The sequence below is a fragment of the Toxotes jaculatrix genome, chromosome 3 (genome assembly GCF_017976425.1).
Source record: "Toxotes jaculatrix isolate fToxJac2 chromosome 3, fToxJac2.pri, whole genome shotgun sequence".
Taxonomy (NCBI): domain Eukaryota; kingdom Metazoa; phylum Chordata; class Actinopteri; family Toxotidae; genus Toxotes; species Toxotes jaculatrix.
In genome coordinates, this window is record NC_054396.1 from 23,445,554 (window position 1) to 23,468,309 (window position 22,756).

The following is a 22,756-nucleotide window of genomic DNA, read 5'->3' on the forward strand; positions in this document are numbered from 1 at the left end:
GAGCGGGAGGCCTTAATTGAGATGTTGAATTAATTAGATGGTAAATGGTATCAAACTCTTCTAACTGGCTGACCAGTGCAGAGGGGATGGAGTGAAAGCAGGACTGGATTCAGCTTTTAATAGAAGGAAAAGTTGTGTGGACAAAATTTGTTGTCATTACTGCGTGGTTCCTTAGTGAAGAATAAATAACTTGTGGATTAACTTATCCGTAGTATTGACACCTTCTGTACAGAGAAAGACAATACAACTCAGAAGTTGCTCTTCCTGTTTTCAGTATCTTATGTGCTTTTTTTTAAATCTCTTGTCTCTTCAGTCAGCACACAGCACCACACTGCATTATCTAACATGATGTGACTTGCATCTCTGTTTCTCAGAATAATCCCACTTCAACATGAAGTGTTCAGATTCTTTCATTAAATTTATCAGCGGCCAATCTGATGCAGACTTCTCATACCTGAGCTGATTTAAAAAAAAAAAAAAAAAAAAAGCTAAACTGCTACCATAACTTTAGATAGAAGTTGTGATTCAGTAGTGGAATACATTTTGCAACCACAGGCCAGTGAGACATGCAAACAGGCACTCTTTGATTTTTTTTATTTTTTAGTCATTCTTACCTTGATTGTCCCCAAATATCCTTTTAGTGATTGTTCATCAACCTTTTTAACTGAGGCTAAGCTAGAGGTAAACACTGACCTCCGTTAAGACTCCATATGGCTGCGTGGGTAAGCTTGCAACCAAGTACTACAGCAAATGGGTTTTCTTTTTTTGTTAGCTTTGTTTTTTGTTTTATTTTCTTAAAGCCGGAAGTAATGGTTTGACTTTCATAGTATATCCCCAAGCTGATGATGACAGGAAAATGGCTTCTCTGTTGCAGAGTATAACGAAGGAAAACTGTTATGAATCCATGACAAGTACCGGAACAGTCAACATGCCAAAGAACATATCGCAGACACTATCATTCACTGTTATGCCCAGAAATGCTCAGAGCAGCTCTCCTCGTCTTACAGTGGTAAACGTTATTAAAGATATCCTTGATTTCATATGCCCAGGTGCCGAACAAACTGAAAATTTAGTAGACGAAGGCACAAAAGAATACCCATTACAAGTTGGCGTTGGTCCATGATGATCGGCGGAATTCAGGGGACGACTGTGAGGGAAAAGACTGAGGTTGGTTCTCTTATGCGCTTGTCTCCAATATTTGGTGCCAAGAAATAGGCATTGTCTGCGTGCCAAGCTGAATCTCAATGAGACAAAAAGGGGTTGATGTCGTGGATGCAGCATGGCAGAACCCACCGCTGAGAGGGGGGAGGAGAGTATTGGCAGCTAAGCAATGAGAGGATGCCATGTCAGAAAAGAGGTATGACACCACACAGGAAGGTATGGTGGCATAGCTACCCGATGCTTAGTGCAGCGTTCATACTATGTGAGCGGGGTGTTCACACGTCGAGGGAAAGGTCCACTGTTCCATAAGCAGACTTTGTCCATATGTTGGACAAGTGGTAATGTTTTGAATGAGGTTTCAGTTGAATCTCATCATCTGTGAAGCATCCTGTTTAATAAACTCAGGTCAGCAGGCGTTTATGTCCATCTGGCACGCCGACTCAGTCTGCCATACATCTTCACTGGCAGTAGTGGCTTTGACAGCTTTATCTAGAGCATAATTTTCAAATTATTTCTACTTTCAGCGAAGCGTCAAATAAATGAGCTGTCCCCTATATTTTCTTAGAAAAAGCACTTGCAAATTGAATCCAGAAGAGCGCTTCTGTTTAGTCTGTCCATATTGTATGTTTTCACACTGATTGGCAGTGAGTATGTGACAGTTATATAGTTTTCATGTGTGGAGGCAGTCTTAATACCTGCAGAAACTTCAGTTTAGGGAGAACTGATAAATTTTTTGTTGAACTCACATTGTTATCCTCATGGAAAGTCAGGGGTTTAAACTGTTGAATAAGTTATTGTTTGTTAATTCCTATTTAAATTTTTCAGTTTTCAGTTTTTGGAGATATCAGATATAGCAGGGAACTGTGGAGCACCACAGTCATCTCTTCAGTTTAAAGTCGTTTCTTTGTTTTTGCATTGTTCCTGTTTGGTGTTTACTTTCTGTTCATCTTTTGTGGCATTTCTTTCTGAAACTACATTTTCCTTTAAAGAGTCAGATCAGCACTTTTAAAACCTTACATATGAAGAGTTTGGGGGATAATTTAAATACTAAATCTTAAAAATCCAGTTGAAAATATTGGCATATCTCCAATGTTAGCAACTGTTGTTTAGTCTACACCAGTGGTTCCCAGTCTTTTTTTTTTGTTTGTAACCATTTAATACAAACCAGTGTACAGTTGACCTTAGTCCTTGTCACGGTTTGCATGACTGAGCGAGAAGCAGTCAACTCAAAGACTGATTTCCCATCCTTCGATCGATTTTGGTCATTTTACGGTAAACTGGTAAAACTATACACTATTTCATAAGAAAGATCCAAGACTTCCAAAAAATAAGCATCATTTTGTGCATCAGGTTTTATCTTATCTTATTTTATCTCTTTGTTTTTATCTTATTTCCTTCCCCCTTCATTTGTGCGGGCCCACACAAATGAAGTACATTTGGTGTGGAATTTGATGTAGTCTGCCAGGTGCCAGGGTTACCGTGCTGCTTTTAAGATAAGATACATACTCATATCCCTTCTACTTCATGTGTAAACATGGAGTGAAACGGACCAACATAAAATACCGCAACACCAAAGGGCACTTTCTACGTTACAAACACTTTTTTTTATTTGCAGTTTGTGTCAGGTTCGTCCTCGGGCAAGACAAAATAATACTAAACTGGTTTTCAAATACCCGATCTACATTTATTGCCGTTATTATTATAGTTATGTTAATCACTTATTTTATTTTTAATAACTTTCACTGAGGGATAATTGAGCATTAATGACAGATTCTGGACTAAAATAAACTTTTACACCACTGCTGGTGTGCTAAAGCTGGTGCTGACAACTTTTACTTTTTCAGTATTTTCATGTTGTTTGAAGTGCTTTTAAGTGCTCTATTGTGGGTTTGTTTATGTTATGATGTTTTATTAGGGTGATGAGGGGAGAAGACTGTTATTTCTGGTGTATATTTTGTTATGGCCTGTGGAAGTTTCCTTTTTTGTCTGGGTCCGTATGTAATTTCCATATACTGCTGTACTTAGCACTCAGTGAAGTGCAACAGATGGATCTTTCTGTACACACAGAGACATTCTCAAGAGACCTTGCGGAGAAAAAAAGTCTTTGCAAGTACTTTTTATGGTTTGTTTTAATCAAAGTTAGCTCCTTGATGTCAATACGAGTGCCTGAAAGTTTCGATGATCACAGGAGAGTGTTTGAAAGCTTACTTAGTGAACTATTGTGAACGCTCTATCCTGTCACGGGAAACCTGCCAATCTAATATTCCACATAGGTTAATACTGGTGGAACATCTGGACCATTCAGATGTTATTCTCAGGATGGCTTTTACGGAGTGTGCATTTTTTGACATCTGCTCATTGGTTGTTCAGTGCCAGAATTGTTTCAAGTGTTTTTCTGCGTGATATGGCATGGACAAAAAAAAAGTCTGATCAAGTGCTGTTTATAGCCCATGATTGAGTTTTGCTAACAAACAGGAAGAGCTTAATGTGTATATGCAGTATGACTTGATAAAAACAACAACCAAAAAGAGAGAGACTTTGATCCTGGTTACCACAGAGTCACTCTAACCATGGGGAGGAGAGAAACGCAAATAGCAGAGGATATGGCTTTCCAAACAACATGTCATCAAGCAGCATAGCAAGTTCATCTGAGGAGAACTTGGGGGGAGGAGGAAATAAGTTCATTTTCTCTCTCTCTGCCCATCCTCCCTAATCCCTCCCCCTTTTTTTCTTCATTCACCCTTTCTGTACAGTACAGTATGCCTTGATCTGTCGTTATCACACACTCAAACACAAACCCAAAAGCTGACTCAACTATATGCAAACAAAACCACAAATATCTACACAGCAACTAATGTGGCCAAATGTGCGCAAGGTCAGTTTGCAATAAATCTGTTTCATATAAGAGATTAAATTGTTAAAGTAAAAGAGCCATTGTTTTTATACATGTAACTAATTTTGATATTAATGTTTTTATAGCTTCTGTGCTTCTCGTGGTTAAAAAAAAAAAAACTCAAACGAACCAAAAAAGCTTGATCTGAAACCGAGACCCTGCAATCTTACAATACAAGCCCCTTCATGTATAGCACAATGCTTGCAACAGAGGGATCTGGTTCATACTGGTTTTTGAACAGGTCTGTCAAACAGCAGCATGCAAAAGCAGTTCAGGGATGATACAGTTTTCCTGTATGATATAGAAACCATATATTTATAAAGATGCGTATTCCACCTGTGTGGTATACTTTTTCATTTTTGTGGTAAAATAGATGGCTAATAATAGCCACACTACAGCTGAGGGAAATTTTTATGTGGCCTCTGGTTGCAGATTTCTCGCACCTACGTTGCAATCCTGCAACACAGAAACCAACATGTTTAGTAAAAATGGCTTTTATTTCGCAGAGTTTCCTATTTGAAGCTTTGATGGGGCGAAGTTTATTTGTTTAAGCCACTGGAGTTGTAATGTCTTTAGGCCCCGACCTGTTAATTATATCTAAATGTTGCTTTTTACTACAATTCTGTACTTTAATAGGCAGTAACACAGCCACTAAAATTGCTTTTTACATAGGGCATGTGTTTTATCGAACATCGCTATGTAAATGGCTCATTACTATAACGATATACAAATCATTCGGTCACTATTTTTTAATACATTTAGTCCAAGAAGCAACATTACAACAAAATCCCGGTTTGTCTCAGTCGAGCAAAAATGGTGGAGATTTAAACATTGTGTTTCGGTGCAAGCAAAGCAGACACATGTACAGTGTGGAAGGTGACAGTAAAAGAAGTGTAAAAGTGCAACAGACACAAATAAAGGGAGGCTTCAGTACAAAGAGGAGTATCAAGGCCCAGACAGAAGCAGAATCGAAAATCAGAAATACCTGGAGGTGACTTTTTTTGTATAGTTCAGGCTTGTGCTCACCCGAAAAGAAGGCCATGGTGGCGACAATAACCAAAAAAAAAAAAAAAAAAAAAAAAAAAGGCGGGTTAGAAAGGAGACAAGAATGCATTTCCACATCCCTCTCCTTCGCCTGCAAGACGAGGGAAAGGCTGAGTAGTATACCAGCAAGCAACCCCACTCGAACAGGGGCTGGGGCTTGAGAGCAGTTTCTGGGCCATGCCCTCCTCTCTCCCTGCCCACTTTTGCCCCGCTGCCAAGAAGGAGAGACAGCAAGGAGAAAGGGAGACACGAAAAGCAACCATGAAGTCACAAAATTTTGCTTACACGCTCCTATTAAAGATATAAAATCAATTTTGAAGTAGACTGAGCTTTGTTTTGAGGCGAAATCACAGCGTTGACAGAGCATACTCGCCGAATAATGGGGTGCAGTCACATGAACTGTAGATTGTGTGCCATCAAATAGACACTCACTTGACTGTAGGATTAGTGGCTGGGAGGGGAGAAAGAAACAGAGGGAGGCAGACAGAGAAATAAGCTCGGGTAGAGGAATCAGAAGTGAGTACTTACATGCTGTCTTGTAACAAAGCCAAACGGTTTGATAGATTTATCTACAGTTGGCCAAACAATTCAGTGATACTCCTGAAGCATTTCAGAGCAAATGAGTTAAAGGCTTCTCTCAGAGCCGTGCAGTGAAGCCTTTTGTCAGCAGTTGGCATCATTCCCAGGTAGTACATGCCTCACAGTTCCCATTTTCGGTAGTCATTCCGGACATCTTTAGTTGTTCTGCACCTGCCTGTGTTTTTATTCAAATTTGTTGCACAGGAGATAGAAGAAATTGGTAACCACCGGGGATCTGATTTAATTTGACTGTCATGGTGAATGGAAACCAGTGTTTGCTGTCAACACACCAAACGAGTGGTTTAGTTGTTTACCACAATACTTCCTCAAGTCACAAAGTGTGTCATGGAGATCTGAAGTGAAAATAAGGGCAAGGGCAGAGTCGATCTCCGAGAATGATCTAATCCAAAGATAATGCTTTATGTGGATCATCACCAAGAAATGAAAATCACAGAAATTATCCCATGTACAAGTCCTGAAAAGGACACAACTTAAGTATCTCCACGCCACTGAGTGCCATGGACACCCATCAGTATCTTTCCTCAGGCAATATCCAAGACAGCTTCCTGTGTGACGTCACTGACTCTTCTTTTTTTTGTAAGCAATTATATCCTTGTATATACTTTAAATCGTTTCCCTCCTCTTGCGGTCTTCTTTCCAAAACATGTTGTGCATTTTCTCGAAGAACTTGTAGCTTAAATGAACAAAGAAATCAAACGTGAATCATTGTGCTGACATCTCAGCCAGGTCGAAGAACAGGAGAGAAGGGGAGAGCAGAGGAGCTGCAAACTCCCTTTACAAATCTCACTTTGTGTCCCTCTCTTCCTGCTCGCAAACACTGAGCTTGTAAAAGTTTCAGCTGCAAGGGCTTGGACCAGCCTCCACTGGCACCGTTTCAAAAGAGCACTGCCTGTTTCAGAAAAACGGTGGGGACAAGTCTGCTAGGGGAGTGCTGGCTCTTTGCTCTCTCTCCCACCACCCTCTCTCTCTCTCTCTCTCTCTCTCTCTCTCTCTCTCTCTCTCTCTCTCTCTCTCTCTCTCTCTCTCTCTCCCCCTCTCTCCCCCTCTCTCTCTCTCTCTCTCTGGGACTCAGGGCAGTGACCGCTCTCAGGACTTTTACTCTCTGCTCTCAGGGTAATGCCAGCTTGTGCCAGCTCGATCGTTAAGGCATCTGTTCATCTGTTAGGGATTGACGTTCACGGTGATCTGGATCACACCGGGGAGGCTGGTCTCTATCACAGACACCCAGAGAATAGGAAATGCAAGCTGCAGCACTATTTCCTGGATACTTTGTCCTCCATTTCAGATGTGTGTCAAGCTCTCACGAGGCTCAGCGCTGCTTGTGTTACAGTTCACACAAGGTTCTGGCTGCTTTGGCTTTATTTCTGCTCCGAGGGGCTCGGGGATTGTCTTCTAACTTTCCACATTGCTTCCTTCTTGACACTTTATAGTGGTCCATCTGTGTTATTTTTCTTTTTCAATGCAACTTTTACACACAGTAGTTTTAAATGGTAATTCACTTAATGATGGAAAGTGCACAAAAGCAGGTTTATGATCACATTTAAGAAAATCCAAGAATGGTTTCATCAACACACAGCAATTTAACCCTCCCCAGTGTTATTCTCATTTTCCAAGAGTAAGTAAATTACTGTAAAGCCTCTTCATGTCGAGAATTATCTTAAACAAATCTCAGCCTCTTCCCTGCTGGATTCATCCATGCAAAGTTGTAAACTACTCTTGTCTGTACCCTAGAAACACACTGACCCTTAACATAGATATCGGTGCAGTGGGAAGCATGTCAAAGATCACACAACCTACTGTAATCTGTGAAAATGACGAGGCACAGCTGACTCTTCTCAAAGGTTAAAAAAACCCCAAGACATTGTTGTTTTTGGAGCAGCTCACTGTACATGCAGACAGCTGCCAAAAAACAAACACCGAGTACTATTCAGAAGCACGTTCCTCCAGTTTTTGATACAACAAACTGTGCCCATAGTATATAAAAAAAACATGCTCAAAACATACAATGCTCTTGCGCAGCTCTCCCAGTCTTCCCCAAATTGCAATCAGGTACACGTATGCTCGATATCATATGCATCTGTGGGAGAGAATGTACGACCGCCTCTGTGCTTTTTAATCTATGAGAACTGAGTCGGCCTTAATAGTCTCTATGGCAGGAGTCTGCCGTAGAGGCAGGGTCGAAGTCTGCTTACAATGCAGCTGTGGTGTCATCACCTACTGGCTGTCCATTGTGCATATCATTGTGTATTTCTTTTTTTTTTTTTCTTTTTACAGGTCAATAATACCAGGTAATGCACTATCTGTTGTATAGCCATAATATGATCCCCTATTATCTAGCTGGGAGGATTTTATTAACAAGGAGGAGATAGGAGAGAGAGGCCTGTGAGTGAAGGAGTGTTGCTCTTTATTAGATTTGGCACATTGCTGCTTCATCCTTCGTGGGGAACTTTTGTTTCAGCATTGTCTCTTATCTTCTCACTCAACCAACCCTGGTGGTCCAATGAAGACCACGTGTGTACAAATACAGATAATTTTGTGTTGAGAGGAACAGAAACTTGAAACCTTAGCTCCTGAGACAGCAGCAGAAAATTAATCTCAGTTGACAGTTCATTAGATACAGTCAGCTAAAATGAATTCAGTGTAATACCGGGGTATCTGAGGGGCTTGAGAAGTCTTAAAAGTTCTGAATTCAGTTGCCTCAGAGAAAGGTCTTTGAAGTTATTAAAAAGTCTTACATTTCTTCTGTATGTAGTTGTGGGCTGTGGGCAGCTGTTTTGTGGAGTTTCAATCTGCACCATGAGTAAACCGTGCTGCTACTGCCAGCCACTGTAGCTAGCTAGTGTCAATTTATCAAAAACTTTAAAAACAAACTTAAAGAATGGTTTTGGGTCTGGGTCACAATTTATCAGTTATATTACTAGTAATTATTATCATATTCAACAGGGAAGAACTGAAAAAAGTGATATAAATGCCAAATAATTCTGTAATTCTTCTGCAAATGTACAGTAATTCATGTACAATAATCTCATGCCTTACTGTCCCTACTGGTTTTCCGTCATTCTTTGACCAGTATGGCCATGAAAAAAGTGTTGAATTGCATTCTCTCAATGTACTGCCTTTTGTCAATTTGATTTTGATTTGACTTCATGACTCTGAAGAGCCGTATCTCTTCATTTTTCACACTTATATACATTTTATTTTCTGTTGTATCATGAGCATTTTGGCCTCAAAGGGCCACTTGTGTGTCTGTATACTTTCTGTGTTAATTAACAATATTTGCGTGACCTTTTATAACCTATCCCAGATAGAGTTCCAAATTTGGCATATGAAACAGGATATGACCTTGTTGGATCAGTGTTGAGACTGTGGCTTTCATTCTATCTACAACCCGAGAGACTGTTTTTGCTCCTGAATAGCATCTTTCCGTTTATAATGAATGGAGGAGACCTCCTGCCATTGTCTTCTTTTCTACACGTCCACATTCCTTGAACAATCCCTCCCTTGGGAATAGGTTAATTTAACCCAGATTTTCCTGTTTCGTCTTCATTGTTTGTCCTTCCTGAGATATGGGCCCTGAGTTGATGATTCACCCGACTGTACAGTGCCACTGAGTTCACGTCCTCACCAACGTGCTGTTTCAGCACTAAACCCATGGGTGAACTAAAATATCATCATCATACCCCCTCCTCAAACACAGGTCACTGCCACTGGAAGCTCTACCTTTATGTATTTAACATAATTCTTCCTGGCGTAGTGTTTGCACAACTGCTTTGAATAGTCCCTGTTTCACCATAACTTTGATTAATGTGTTTTCATTTCATTCAGGCTTGTTTTTACAGTTGTTGGTATAGTAAGAGCTGGTTTTACAGTCTCTCTGGCATACTCTCTTGGGCTGCTTCTCATTGCTTCAACAATGTTTACCATCTTGCTTGCAATAATAAAACACAACTGACATGAAAATGATTTGGAAGTGTATGGTGAGAAACACACTATAGTTTCTGTCTCTTTAAGATCTTGATGGCTTCTCTGCTGCTCCCTTGAGGTCGCTGGCCTTCCTTAGGCCGTCTGCCAACTGCCATGTTACTGTCAGGCGTTTGCAGAAATGCCAGCAAAGCCATTAGTCTAGACCCTTTTCAGCAGTCAGCAGACTGGACAGCGTGAGCGGCACGGCGATGCAGAGAGACAAAGGGTCTGGCCTAATAAAAAAACAAAAGCTGTTACTTTTCCTTCTTGGTTCCCTATCACACGTGTTATTGTTCACTTCAGCTGTGATTACTCTCCTCCCATCTCCTCGTGGGAGCTCTGAGACTACACAGACAGACTGGACTGAGATAGCTTTGAGGTTGTGGAAAACCACCTTTCAGATGGATAATTATACATTTTAAACATTGCTGCTGAGGTCTAGTCAGTCATTTTTAAAATATGTGTGCTCAAATTAAATTATTGTGCCTCCATGTGCCCCCTGGTGCTTCACAGCTGTGTCTTGCACTGTGTTTTTGTCTCTTGGGGAACAGCAGCATCTGGTGGTTGTCTGAGGAAATCACACTGTGTTTTCACACATTGTATTGACACTACGTTTTTGATCTCTATTGATTTAGGCAGGTTCACATGTTTTCAGCACTCACACTGTTGCACACTAGGTGAAACACAGGCCAACGAGCTGTTCCTTTGGAGCAAATGGAGACTGTATTAAAGGCATCTTGCTAGCAGCCGTTAGAGAAGAGAAGAGGACCTTTCTTTTTCATCTTTTCAACCTTTAGACCTGGGTTTTCTCAGCTTATCTATAAGCTCTTCACATTTTTAACCTCTCTCTCTAATTTTTAAGCTCTTGTTAATTTTAAGCTTGTATACTGGTTAAGTTATACACACCTGAAATTAAACTACACATTTTTGTTTGACCTCAGTCTGTTTTACTTTCCTGTAAAGTAAAGCCAAATTTCTTTCTTGTGGAAATCTCCACAGCTTTGCTATGAAAACTCTAGAAATGTGCACAGATGGTGAGTGGTTAATTAGAGTAATCCCACTTGAAGGGTCAGGGCATTCTGGTTGTGCGGTAGTCGATGGGGGTACCCTTGCTTTGTTAAAAATCCTCTTAGAAGTCGGGTCATGTGACCCCTCTGTGGGTTGCAGGATGTGTATGGAGACTTACGAGCATTCACAAGCTGGATGGAGTGAATCACGGGGCTGCCTGGCAAAACCACTGTTTGGTGAGGGATTGTGTTAATGCATAACTGATGTACCTTCACATACAGCTTCAAATGCAGTGGATATCCTTCAGTCTGAGCACTCTCTGTGTCATGTTTGTTCATTGAGACCAGGGATCTGGATGTAACAAACATGCCTCTTCACAATCACACCGTGAAAGAGGCCTGGACACAGGACAGGTATGTCAACATCACCACACAACAACACAGATACACTTGCCAGGCAAGCATTTTTCGTATGTGTGAGCAATCCTCCTCGTGCCTTCAATTAGCCCGACCTGAGGCCTCTTGCTTTTCTGAATGGTTATTCCTGCTTTACCGCACCAACTTTCCACTGGTCCTAGCCAAGTGGTGCTAAACCAATAAGCAGCAAGGGAAAGCCTTACTTGTTGCTGTTCGGCAGACCTGCTTAGGTCCAGTTCCCATACCCTGAGTGACCTGTTAAAGTAGATGTGACACTTGTACCACAAAACTCCCTGACGATGGGAGGGGTAAGATGAGAAGCTTTTGACACAGGGCTGCACATTGCTGCTGTTGCCAAAAACTATATATAATTACATAGCATATTTGTCATTATTTTGACCTCAGGATTCAAGAAGATGAGGATTCTGCTTTGGGCCTGCAGCAGGAGGTTCAGGTAAATATGAAATCCCATTTCCTCAGGTGATGCCGGAAATGGGGAACAAAGAAGTTATATACAGACGCTTCTTCCAGTCTGACTGAAAGTGCAATAGGTGTGAAGGAAGAAAATTAGGACAGGCATCTTGTGACAGCTGTGCTACAGCTGTCCGGGAGATAAAAAAAAAAAAACTTACGTTGAGTTTTAGGTGTCTGGATAGTGAACACATGTGATAAACAAGTCTTCTCCCTCCTCCTGGGCCTTTGTTGGTTTCTCCCGTTGACGTGTTTCTACTGAGCAGATGGCTTTACACATAAATCCTATTAACAACTTTCTGCTGATGGAGACGCAGTGAGTACAGGGCTTTCTCACTCTTTCATTATCTCCGCTGAGAAGCCTGCTTTTTTATTTTCTAACCTCTAAAAAGAAGCAGTGGTAGAGCTGAAGTTTAAGGCCACGCCATGTCTGCAGAGAAGGTAAAAGGGTGGGGTTGTGGTTTTGTGGATGTTTTTATTGACTTTCACATGAGATTACTTCTTAGTGTTCATTCAGCTGCCTAGTAATCACATGTAATGATATTTGGAAAGTGAGACTTGAGGGATAACAAAAAATACTTTAAAGAGAGTCCACTGACACTTTTGCTGTTGTCATATAATAATATTTATATTTTCACTGCTCATGATTTAGAATTTGTGTATACTGCTTTCATGATACACACATTAAGTCTTTTTTTGTACTTCAAATTTATGTTTGTGATTTAGAGTATTTTGGTTATTTAAATTTAAATCAAAGACATTTGGGCGATTGATTATGTAGAAAATAATCTGACCCACATGTGAAGTAACTGGTACAAATGCCAGCATGGGAAGTGTTCCCATTAGAGTAAGACAGGTTATCCAACTGAAACAATATTCGGACGTGACTTCAAAACTGAAAATAATCTCTGTAGGCAGGTGACTTCATATTCAGCATCAGCTTCCATATCTGTTGATGATATTCGCAAGTTTATGAAGTTCATCTGCTGAGCAACGCTGCTGAAAAAGCATGTATGAGGGATTGAAGGCAGTCAGTAATCCAGCCACCCAAACCACTTACAGTGCTACTATGGTGACGACAGCATTTCCGTCTTTATGCCGTTTCCTCCTTTAAGGACTTTTTTTTTCTTTCTTTTTTCAGTGTTACCACACATATCTTTCATATCTTTGTTCGTTTTACACAACATTGATTATTGGATCATAATTTAATAATTTGGTTCCTTACATCTAAATGCTCTTAGTAAATTGCTGTAATTAATCGGTATATGTGTCAACACCTCTAGCATTTACCGGGCAGTTAAAAAGGTCACTGGCACAGTTTCAGATACATTATTTTAGAAACATGTGCTTAGAGTAACAACCAAACATTTGACAACAAACTGTGTGGCAGTAATAAGACAAAAGATTTTCTTAAATTCTTATGTGTCTAATATTTTCAATAATACTTAAAATAAAGTTGCTGTCCGATAAGTGTAATTCTAAAAAAAATACTAGCCAGTGTCACAGGATGAAGTATTATTACAACTGATAACCAATTATATATAATGGCCTCCTAAACTTTTATACAACAGCTGATTACAGTATGACAAAGGTCAAAGCTTCTGCCATTACTTCGAGTTGTGGATTGTCTGTGGACGCAAATAGACCTCCATCGATGCAGGGATCTACATCTAATAGGATTACCTTTACTGTCTCCGCTGGCCGCAATCACACTGACCTCCTTCTCTGTGATTTGGAACAGCGACACATTGTTCCTGTCAATTTTCTTTCAGTGCTTTAGTTTTCTTACTCCTCACACTACTCACTTGGTAAAAGTACTTGGTAAGAACACAACAGAGTTTCGCTTTGCCCACAATGACATGGATATATTTGACTATTTTGTGTAGAAATTACAGTATCACACAGATGAATGCATTAGTGGATGGATATTATGTGGGAGAGCAAAGGGTCAGGGGTTTGAACCCCCTACTTTAAGCTTGTGTCTAGACAGTCCTGATGAATGCCAATATTACAGGGGATGAAGAAAGATCTGCAAACTGGAGAGAGTTATGAAGAATTACATTTTGACAAAAATATGCACAAAGTACTGTTTATTTTAAATAAAGAACAACAGGCAAGAAAGAGTTTATACATGGAAACTGGCTTTCAAATGCTGTCATTTTATACCCCTGGCTCTCAGTATATTTCCATCAGCGCTCTCAGCAGGCCTGCTTGTTGTTTAGTCATTTATTCATGCTTCATGAAGTGATTGATTTGCAATCTCATGCGTCAAACACGTTATATAAAGTTTGTGACTTGTTGCGACCATGCCGCCATGTATTTATTTTAAATTTCTCAGCACTCAGGAGGAGGCCTGAGCAAGTTACATAAAGTTGTTACAAAACTTGTTTTTTTTTCCTATTATTTTGTTGTGTTACAAAACTGTCTAATCAAAAATAGTAATAGATTATTCAGTTCTAGAAAATACGGGTTTACGCTCATAATATAACTGTAATCACCTCATGACCTGTTATTTCATTGACCTGCTGTAACTAAACATGAGATCTTAAGTCAGTTTACTTGTAGTAAATACAACCTGATATCAGCAGCTTAAAGAACAGCTTTGCCAGAAGCTACTTGTATTGATTTACTTGATATTACAGTGTGACTGTTTTATTACTGTGCTGATGTGAGGATGATCTTCAAAATTAATGTGAATCACTGAACATAAAATTAATAGATTCTATTTTATAATGGAACCATAATATTAATAGCTCTAGAAGCAGTAACAATATAATTCTTGTTGATCTTTTTTTCCCACTCTTCTCTTTGCCTCTCTTCACCTCTGACTTTGTAATGGTGAGTTATTATTATCATTATTATTATTATTATTAGTAGTAGTAGTAATAGTAGTAGTAGTAGTAGTATTAGTATTAGTATTAGTATTAATTAAGATCTTTAAATGCTGGTTTTAATTAGTCCTCCAAGATATTTATTTATTATTTTATCATCTTTTCTTTCCTCTCCTCTCTTTCTTACACAAGTCTCATCTCTAATTGTGTTTTGTATCTGTAAAGGAAATTGATAGAAGCCAAAAAAGAAGAAGGAAGAGGCCAATGGCACAGCAGAAGACAAGACGAATGGAACTGAAGCCAAGCCCAAAAAAACAAAGACCAAGAAAAATGAAGATGCTTCTGAAGAGGACAGCTTAGCCGTCCAGAGTGAGAAGACTCTTCTTGTGATATCACAGACTCTCCTGTGAAGGAAGGAGTCTGTGATATTTTAAGCATTTCCTTCAAAGAATGCAAATGACATACTCTGATATGTTGAGGGTTTTGGTGTTAGTATAATTTAACCAAATTGGTTACATTGCTGTTTCCGTATAAACACTATAGACGGAAAGAAGGTGAAGAAAAAGAAACCAGAAAAAGATAAGGACGAACCAGAAAAGGAGAAAGCAAAAGATAAAGAACCAAAAAAGAAAGCCAAAAGTGCTCCAAAAAAGAAGAAAGGTAAGTCATTAGTGTCTTTTCTTCCAAAGGAAACACAGTGCTGTGTTAAAACTGTGGGAAAACTGTGAAAATGTTTGCCATTTCTTCAGATTCTGGCACAGATGACGATGATGATGACGATGATGAGGACACCCCTAAGAAAAAAACTAAGAAAAAGACAACGAAGGACAGCTCTCCATCAGCAAGTTCCGCCAAAGAGAAGAAATCTAAGTCTAAAGGTATGGCAAGAAACAGGAAACTATTTTTTAACAGCATTAGCAGTGTGCTCAAAAACAGTTATAAGACCAGACTAATGTTGTTAAAAGGATTAGATGATTTTATTGTGTAATGGTGAGGGAGTGGAAACACTGACTTGGTAGCAGAGGCAACAAAACATAGCAGTTAAGTGATTAACTTGCCCTTAAGTGGTTACTGTGGAAAATGTAATTAAAACACTGACAATTAAAAATGACAGTCTGTCTGAAAGCCAAGCAGTCCCAGGACGGTTTGGCCTTATTCCTCTGTAGCTTTGAGTAGCGCTTGTACTTTGCAGGAGGTCTGGAAAAAATGTTTATTTTTCCAAGCAGTCGAACAAATTCTCAATTGGCATAACCCTAATAAGGAAACACTGATTAGCCAACAGGCTGTTAATTCATCAGCGTGTTTTCAGGCTGTCCTCCTCTTTAGCGTCACATTAGTGTCATTTGATTTTAAAAGACACCTGGAAGTTTTGTCACGGTAGCAGCATGTCTGTAAGAAAGGCAGTGTTGGTCTGCCGGTCTGTTGGTCCACCACTTGGGTTCAGACTGAAATGTCTCAACAGCTATTGTCTCTGGTGATCCCCTGACTTTCCTCTGACACTGTCATGGGGTTGGCATTTGAGGTGTTGAGCAAAATGTTTCACAACAACTACTGAATAGATCCCCATGAAATTTGACGGGAGACATTTGATGTCCCCCTTAGGATGAACTTCTATCCCTTACCTTTTCACTTTGCACCAGTCTCAGGCCAATATTTAGATTCTGCAATACTTTGATTTATAGCGAAAAAATATAGCAAATGTGGGCATGCTAACATGCTAAACTAAGATGGTGAACATTATGCCTGATGAACATCAGCAGCGGTTAGCAGCAGTTGTCACAGTAAACATGTTTATTATGCTATTGTTAACATTTAACATGGCAATGTCTTGCTCTTTAGCAGACACACTCTTCTTAGTTTCTCTTCACCACTGAATTACTTTATGATATAGCCCAGAGTGCTGGTTGGATCATCTCCAGCACTCTTGCCTCTGAGCTCAACTTAACCTTCCTCCACCTCTGATAAGCCGTCAGTCATTTCAGAAATACCTGCACTAACTTGTGTTTGTGGCTGCCTGCTCCTCCTCCAAAGTAAGGAGGAGCAGGCATGTGGTAACCATGGAAATAGATTAAATTATATCAGTAGCCTGCTTTATGCTCTGACCGATAGCAATAAATTACTAACTATAATAACTACTGTGGGAAGCTTTCCATACTGCACTATATCAAGAAAATATCTTATATATTATAATATATTATATATTGTGAATTCCTAATTTTATTTTAGTTCGGTGCAATTCAGCTGTAGAATCACAAGTTATATCGTAAGATTTTGGAACAAACAACACAAAGGGATTTCAAATGTTACATTGGAAGGAAAAAAAAAACTGTCATGGCACACACCATGACAGTTGACATTTTGCCTAACTTGTATTTAACCAGTATTTAACCAGATTTGACCAGTTATGAGACCTCTTTTGGGGAATTAGTACATGCTATAGTGCTCACCTTAGCAGATTCTGCACTATGTGCTTTCAGTCCGCTAAGTAAAACTATACAGGCAACACAAACAGCTCTGAGCAGTAATCAGTCAGCAAGTCAAGATGTGAGAACATGCCGGGACAGATTCAGTGTCGTGGAACAAGCGAGCGTTGACAGCATCGTGAATGTAATTGAGGTTTGGATGAGGACACAAGACTTGTGCCACTAGATCTGAGTGAGGAATTCAGCATCCTTCTCCTGGACATCTCCCAAGTTTGGCATTCTCAGTTTTATCTTGGGTCCCCATGCATATAAAGTTCCAGCTGAGAGCAGATAAAATATGTGCAAGTAACATCAGTCTACTTCCCAGTGTGTTTCATTAGCTTTTTTTTCCCTCGGTCTAAAACAAATTAACTGTAAAAGTTATGGCCCTAACCTGAGCCGTGGTGAAGCCTAAATCCCTCTCACAGTCTCAAGTGTTCAGAGTCTGACAAAACAGCTGGAAGAAACAGTGAGAGCAGATTTCAGTCTGAGCACACACAGAATCGGGATTGCATGCTAAACATTTGTTCCGCTCTTTAGAATCTGTCACGGTCTCAAATCTGTGCTTGTTGATTAATTGCAGTTTAGATTTGTTTGGCTCTCGCCCCACACTCCTCTCCAAGTCCAGTCTAATGTAGTACACCAAGGAGGGAGATTGGCATTATTCAACTAAAAAAAAAAAAAAAATCATTAACTTGATTCTCACGTGATTCTCCACTTTGGTATCACGTCCAAGAACCTTTTTCCAAATTGTACTTGTTTCTCATTTCTCAGAAGACAAAGATTCTGATGGAAAAGAAAAAAAGTCCAAGTCAAAAGAGAAGGATAAGAAGAAGGAGCCAGCTTCAATGTTCCAGATAAATGGAGAAAAAGACTCAAAAAGCAAGAAGAAAGGTGATTGCATTGTCATGTACTGTCACAACTGAAAACTATATGGTTTGCCCTCATGTTAGCCCCCTTTACTGTGTGTGAGACCATGCATCTTAGCTGACTCAAGTATCTTAGTTAGAGTTCATACAAATTTTTAAACTTTATTTTGAGCAGCTGCCAAATCAGACAGTGACGACAGCGAGGAAGAGACAAAGTCGACCAAATCAAAGAAGAAATCCACCGCTGGCTCTGCGTCCATGTTCCAAGCATCAGGAGACAAGGACAAAGACAAGAAGACAAAGAAGAAAGGCAAGTTTGCAAGGAACTTATTCCACTGTTTGAGTCACAGGCAAGCTTACAACAAGTATGTTGTGTGTTTCAGGAAAGGCAGAAGAGAGTGATGGTTCTGATTCCGAAAAAGAAGAAAAATCAAAGAAGAAAAAGGGCAAAGGGAAGAAAAAAAAGGTGTGTCAAAATCCCACAATTCACCCATAAAATGATTCAGTCACTGGTATAGTCATGTTACACAGCCAAGCAAACATTGCACTTTAATTGCAAATGAACCATACAGCAAACAGTGGTTTTAATCATAATTTACCTGCTCACTCTTCTTGATCAGGAGAGATCTCCATCGCCTGAGATTGAGTTTGACTGCTTGGAGAAGTTTGTGATGCAGCCAGCTTCGCAGGGCGTGACCATCAAATGCAGAGTGACTCGAGACCAGAGAGGGATGGATAAGAGCCTCTACCCTCTGTATTACCTTCATCTAGACAATGAAAAAAAGGTCAGGGTTTTATCTTTGTTGGAGTTTGACAGTTTATAATTTAGGTTAGGAATTTGCTCTCTTTATTAAAGATAAGGACTGCTTGTCCTTATCTTTTTTTTTTCTTTGTAGACATTCCTGTTGGCTGGGAGGAAAAGAAAGAAAAGTGCAACTTCAAATTACCTCATCTCCACTGATGCCACAGATTTATCAAGAGGTGGAGAGAATTTTGTTGGAAAGCTGAGGTACGCTGCACTTCAAAAATCGATTAATTCGCTCAACAGCAGTGTGGAAAATATCAGCGTAATATCAGCTCTGTTTTCCTCATTCATTTGCTGTGAGATTTTAATTTTAAATGTTCTTTTATACATTTCCCAGGTCAAACTTAATGGGGACTAAGTTCACAGTGTTTGACAATGCTCTGAATCCAGAAAGAGCTCTTCCAGACATGTCTAACGCACGGCAGGAGTTAGCAGGCATCATCTATGTAAGTCGTTTTAAATCTCACTGTTTACAGTGCGTTTCGTGAATACTGTTTTAGGCTACATTTGGTTTAAAAGACAAAAGTGGACAATGTGAAAATTCAGATTTGACTTATTTCTCGCATCAGGAAACAAATGTCTTAGGAATGAAAGGGCCCAGAAGGATGACAGTCATCATTCCAGGGATGAGCAAGGACAACGAGCGAGTGCCACTCCGACCAAGAAATGTAAGATAGTATTTTTTCTTTTGTTTTGTTATAGTTGTTTGTTTCATTTCACTTGTATTTATATTAATTTGTATCGTATTGTTTTAATTTTATTGCCTTTAGTGGCACATATATACAAAATAAATGTGTAAAGTAATAGAATACACCAGGGACAATGCATATATTCTTACATAAGGGTCCGTTTACTGTACGTTAAAGGTTTCTTTTTACATGTCCTTCATAAAACACACAAACATACAGAACATACCTCCAGTCTTCCTCATCTTCTCAGATATACCTAAAAAAAAAAGAGATTACAAGGCTCACTTTGGTCGCACTATATGGTAAAACAAGCCAGGAATAAAATGGAGAAAAGTGAAATAGAAAGAAAAGAACAAGCCCTTTTTAGGTAAGAAAGCAAATGTTATTGGGATTATCACACAGGCACCTCCAACTGAGGATATTTTGACTTGTTGATTCATGTGTGTGAGACCATCAGATGACTCATTAGCAAAATCCGGCATCCCAGAATCCCCTGCTATTCCCAGTGTCAACAAATGATATCCATACTGCCCACAGCTTGATTCGTGGCACGCTGCCTGTTTATTATGAGAGCAGCACAAGGCCAATGTGTAAAATCATATTAGCCTTTGTTGGTGTTCACTAACTTGTGTTTTGCCAATTCATCACAGGAATGTGACGGCTTGTTGATAAGATACCAGAATAGAAGGATGGAAAATCTCATCGAGCTTCACAACAAGACGCCAGTGTGGAACGAAGACACAGCGTCTCATGTGCTCAACTTCAACGGCAGAGTCACCCAGGCCTCCATCAAGAACTTCCAGATAGTCCATAACAAAGACTGTGAGAACTGTTGATCTCTCTGTTTGTCCATCTGTCTGTATCACTTTGTTTGGAGACACTGAGACCATTTATCCTCTTCTCTAGTAGACAAGAGGGGATGAGTGTCCCTCACGCCCACGATGGTCATTAATTTAGGCTTCTATAGCAAAAAAAAAAGTTTTAAAATGACAAAAGAAGTCCTCACTTTAACAGTTTCTTTACCAATTTCTTTCCTTTTCTAGTGGACTACATTGTGATGCAGTTTGGACGGATAGCGGATGACATTTTCACACTGGACTTCAACTACCCGCTGTGTGCCGTGCAGGCCTTTGCCATCGCGCTCTCCAGCTTTGATGGCAAAATTGCCTGTGAGTAACAGAAAGATCCCCAGTCGCCTACGCACACTGAAACCAGGGTGCAACACGCCCACGCTCACATCAGACCAACCCATGTCTTGGGACTCGCCTCCAACACTTCCTGCAATAGGCGCAGATAACAAATGACGGTTCCTTGAATGTGGCAATGCCTGCTGCCTATATGAGCATGCGATTCCCTCCAGGAGTAAGTTGCAAAACTGATCTTGTATTAACATCTGATGTGGCACAGAATGGCACTGTACTTAAGTGGAAATGTCTGAATTTCTACGGGTCACACCGCTTCAAAGGACTCCAGTGACCGGAGAGCTATGGCTTTTTTGAGGAGGTGACGGCGCACCTCGATGATGAAGGTGTTTAAAGATCACTAACATCATCAAAAGATGTTAAACTGTGTTAATGTTTTTGGCTTTGTTGTGCTGTATTGTGTTGAATCGCTGTACTGGGCTGTATTTAAAATACCAATAGGTCACTAATGTCTTGTGTCAGATGTGACTTTGAAAATCAAACACACCAAAAAAAAAATTGATCATAATGAGAAGATCTAGTTTCTTTAAGGCAAAAATCTAATTTTAATTTGAAGAGTTACACTTTGTGAGATATCAACTCATAGCATTACAAGAATAAAATTACTTTTATTTGAAGCTTCCACAACAGGCTTTCTGTATTGTGGTGACCAGTTCTAGATATCAGGTATTGTTAAAGAAACATATGTATAACACAATGGAATAGCAGCATCGTAGTGTAGTGTTAATGATGTCAATGTGTAATGCTTTACAAAATATTCAGTCAGACTTAGCTCTTTACTCTGGAGATTCCTCTTGTCTACTTTCTGATGATTCAGTCCAATTTGAGCTTCTGTAGATTTTTATATTTATGTGTTTTTTGGTTCCAGTATTTTGTAAAATTCATTTATTTTTCCGAACACTGCCTTTGTTGCATTTCTAGGCTTATTGTACAGATGATATTTAATAAAGCATATGAATTACATTTCTTTTAAATCAACATTTATCATATAAATGCATTTATCTGTCAACCACCAATGTCTGTGGCCCAAAATGCTTAAATTTTACAATATGACATACCATATAACCATAACGTTTGGTAATTTGTTACACTAAATGTTTTTGACAGTATCATCTGCTCTGAACAGGCAGCTGGCAGATAATCTGAAAGATTCCTGCCAGTTGCAGGTTTTGAGAGACACCCACGCTTTTCTCCAGTAGTTGCCTTACATGTCGAGAGAAGCTTCACTCAGGGTGAAGAAAAACCTGTTTGGGCCGAGGGCCTCGAGAGCGAGCGAGAGGTGTGTTTTCTGCCTGAACCTGCTCAGGCAGTTGTCCAAACTCGCAGATTAAATGAAGCCTGAAGCTGGCAGCTCTCCTGGACAGATGCTGTTGGGTGAGTTCTTCTTCCCCCCATTGTCTTTTTACTGTTACGTGATTTCCAGCTAAACAACTGTCAGGAGTACTGTTGTCATTCTTAAATGCTAATACGATCAGTGTTAGTCATTTTCACAGATTTTCTGTATGTACACCACTTCTGCTTTTGTGTCTCAGTGGTGAATAAATACTGTATGTACTGTTAAAATGTTGCAACCATGCAGCTGACCAACAGAAGGAGCTGTTGCTGGGTCTGGATGGAGATGTGCTCAGGATCTAAGTTTACTTTAGTGAGATGTGCACATGTACAATAGTTGATTTATTTATTTATTTTGCAATAAATTACCCCCAAGAATGGAAAAAAAAATAGTATTAGGCTAACTGTTTGGTATCTTTGTAAGCTTTAGCATATCCTTAAGAATTTACAATAAAATTCCATAGGTTTTCCCTTACACTTTTAAGTAAGGAGGTACCTAATGTCAAGATGTGGCTTGTAGATACCCCCATAGAAAACAGTGACCAGATTGAAAGTTGGTTTGCATATGATAATCATGGATTGAATATCAGGCTTTGATGTTTCCTTTTAGAGTTAGGGCAAGTCCCTAGGTGGAGTATTAGAGGAGGATTATAAAACAGGGAGCATAGATATCGATGTTAATATTAGATTTGCATCCTATTTGTTCCATTTGGATCGTTTGGCTCACCCCCATCTCAGATCATTACGTTTTATTTGTGGTTCTTATTTGCACTAGATACTTCATAACAAGACACTGCATTTCTTAAACAAAACAAACAAAAATTCTTTAAATTAGAATTTCTTCTTTGTCTGTAAAAACGAAGCCTACTAGTCTATTGAAACACTTCACTTCCTTTACAACATGAAAACTTCACTAAAAGAAGTAAAATAAAACACACTTATGCCTCTTGGTGTGTGTGTTTGGTCAAACTGATTTTTTTGGGCAGGAAGCTGCAGTCGCTACTCACGGT

The 22,756-nt window shown here is 39.6% G+C and overlaps 1 protein-coding gene across 1 annotated transcript; it reads left to right on the forward strand.

Moving 5' to 3' along the window:
* The first annotated feature begins 10,151 nt into the window (after positions 1-10,151).
* Positions 10,152-21,343, forward strand: LOC121179486 (tubby-related protein 1-like). The gene is given in 18 exon segments (XM_041034375.1): positions 10,152-10,193; positions 10,195-10,221; positions 10,661-10,695; positions 10,829-10,915; positions 11,017-11,082; positions 11,491-11,539; positions 14,624-14,756; positions 14,931-15,047; positions 15,137-15,265; positions 17,624-17,743; positions 17,894-18,028; positions 18,102-18,184; positions 18,339-18,503; positions 18,615-18,727; positions 18,861-18,969; positions 19,093-19,191; positions 19,863-20,034; positions 20,256-21,343. Coding segments are annotated over 18 exon segments (1,815 nt in total). The 3' UTR covers positions 20,390-21,343.
* Positions 21,344-22,756: the final 1,413 nt, after the last annotated feature.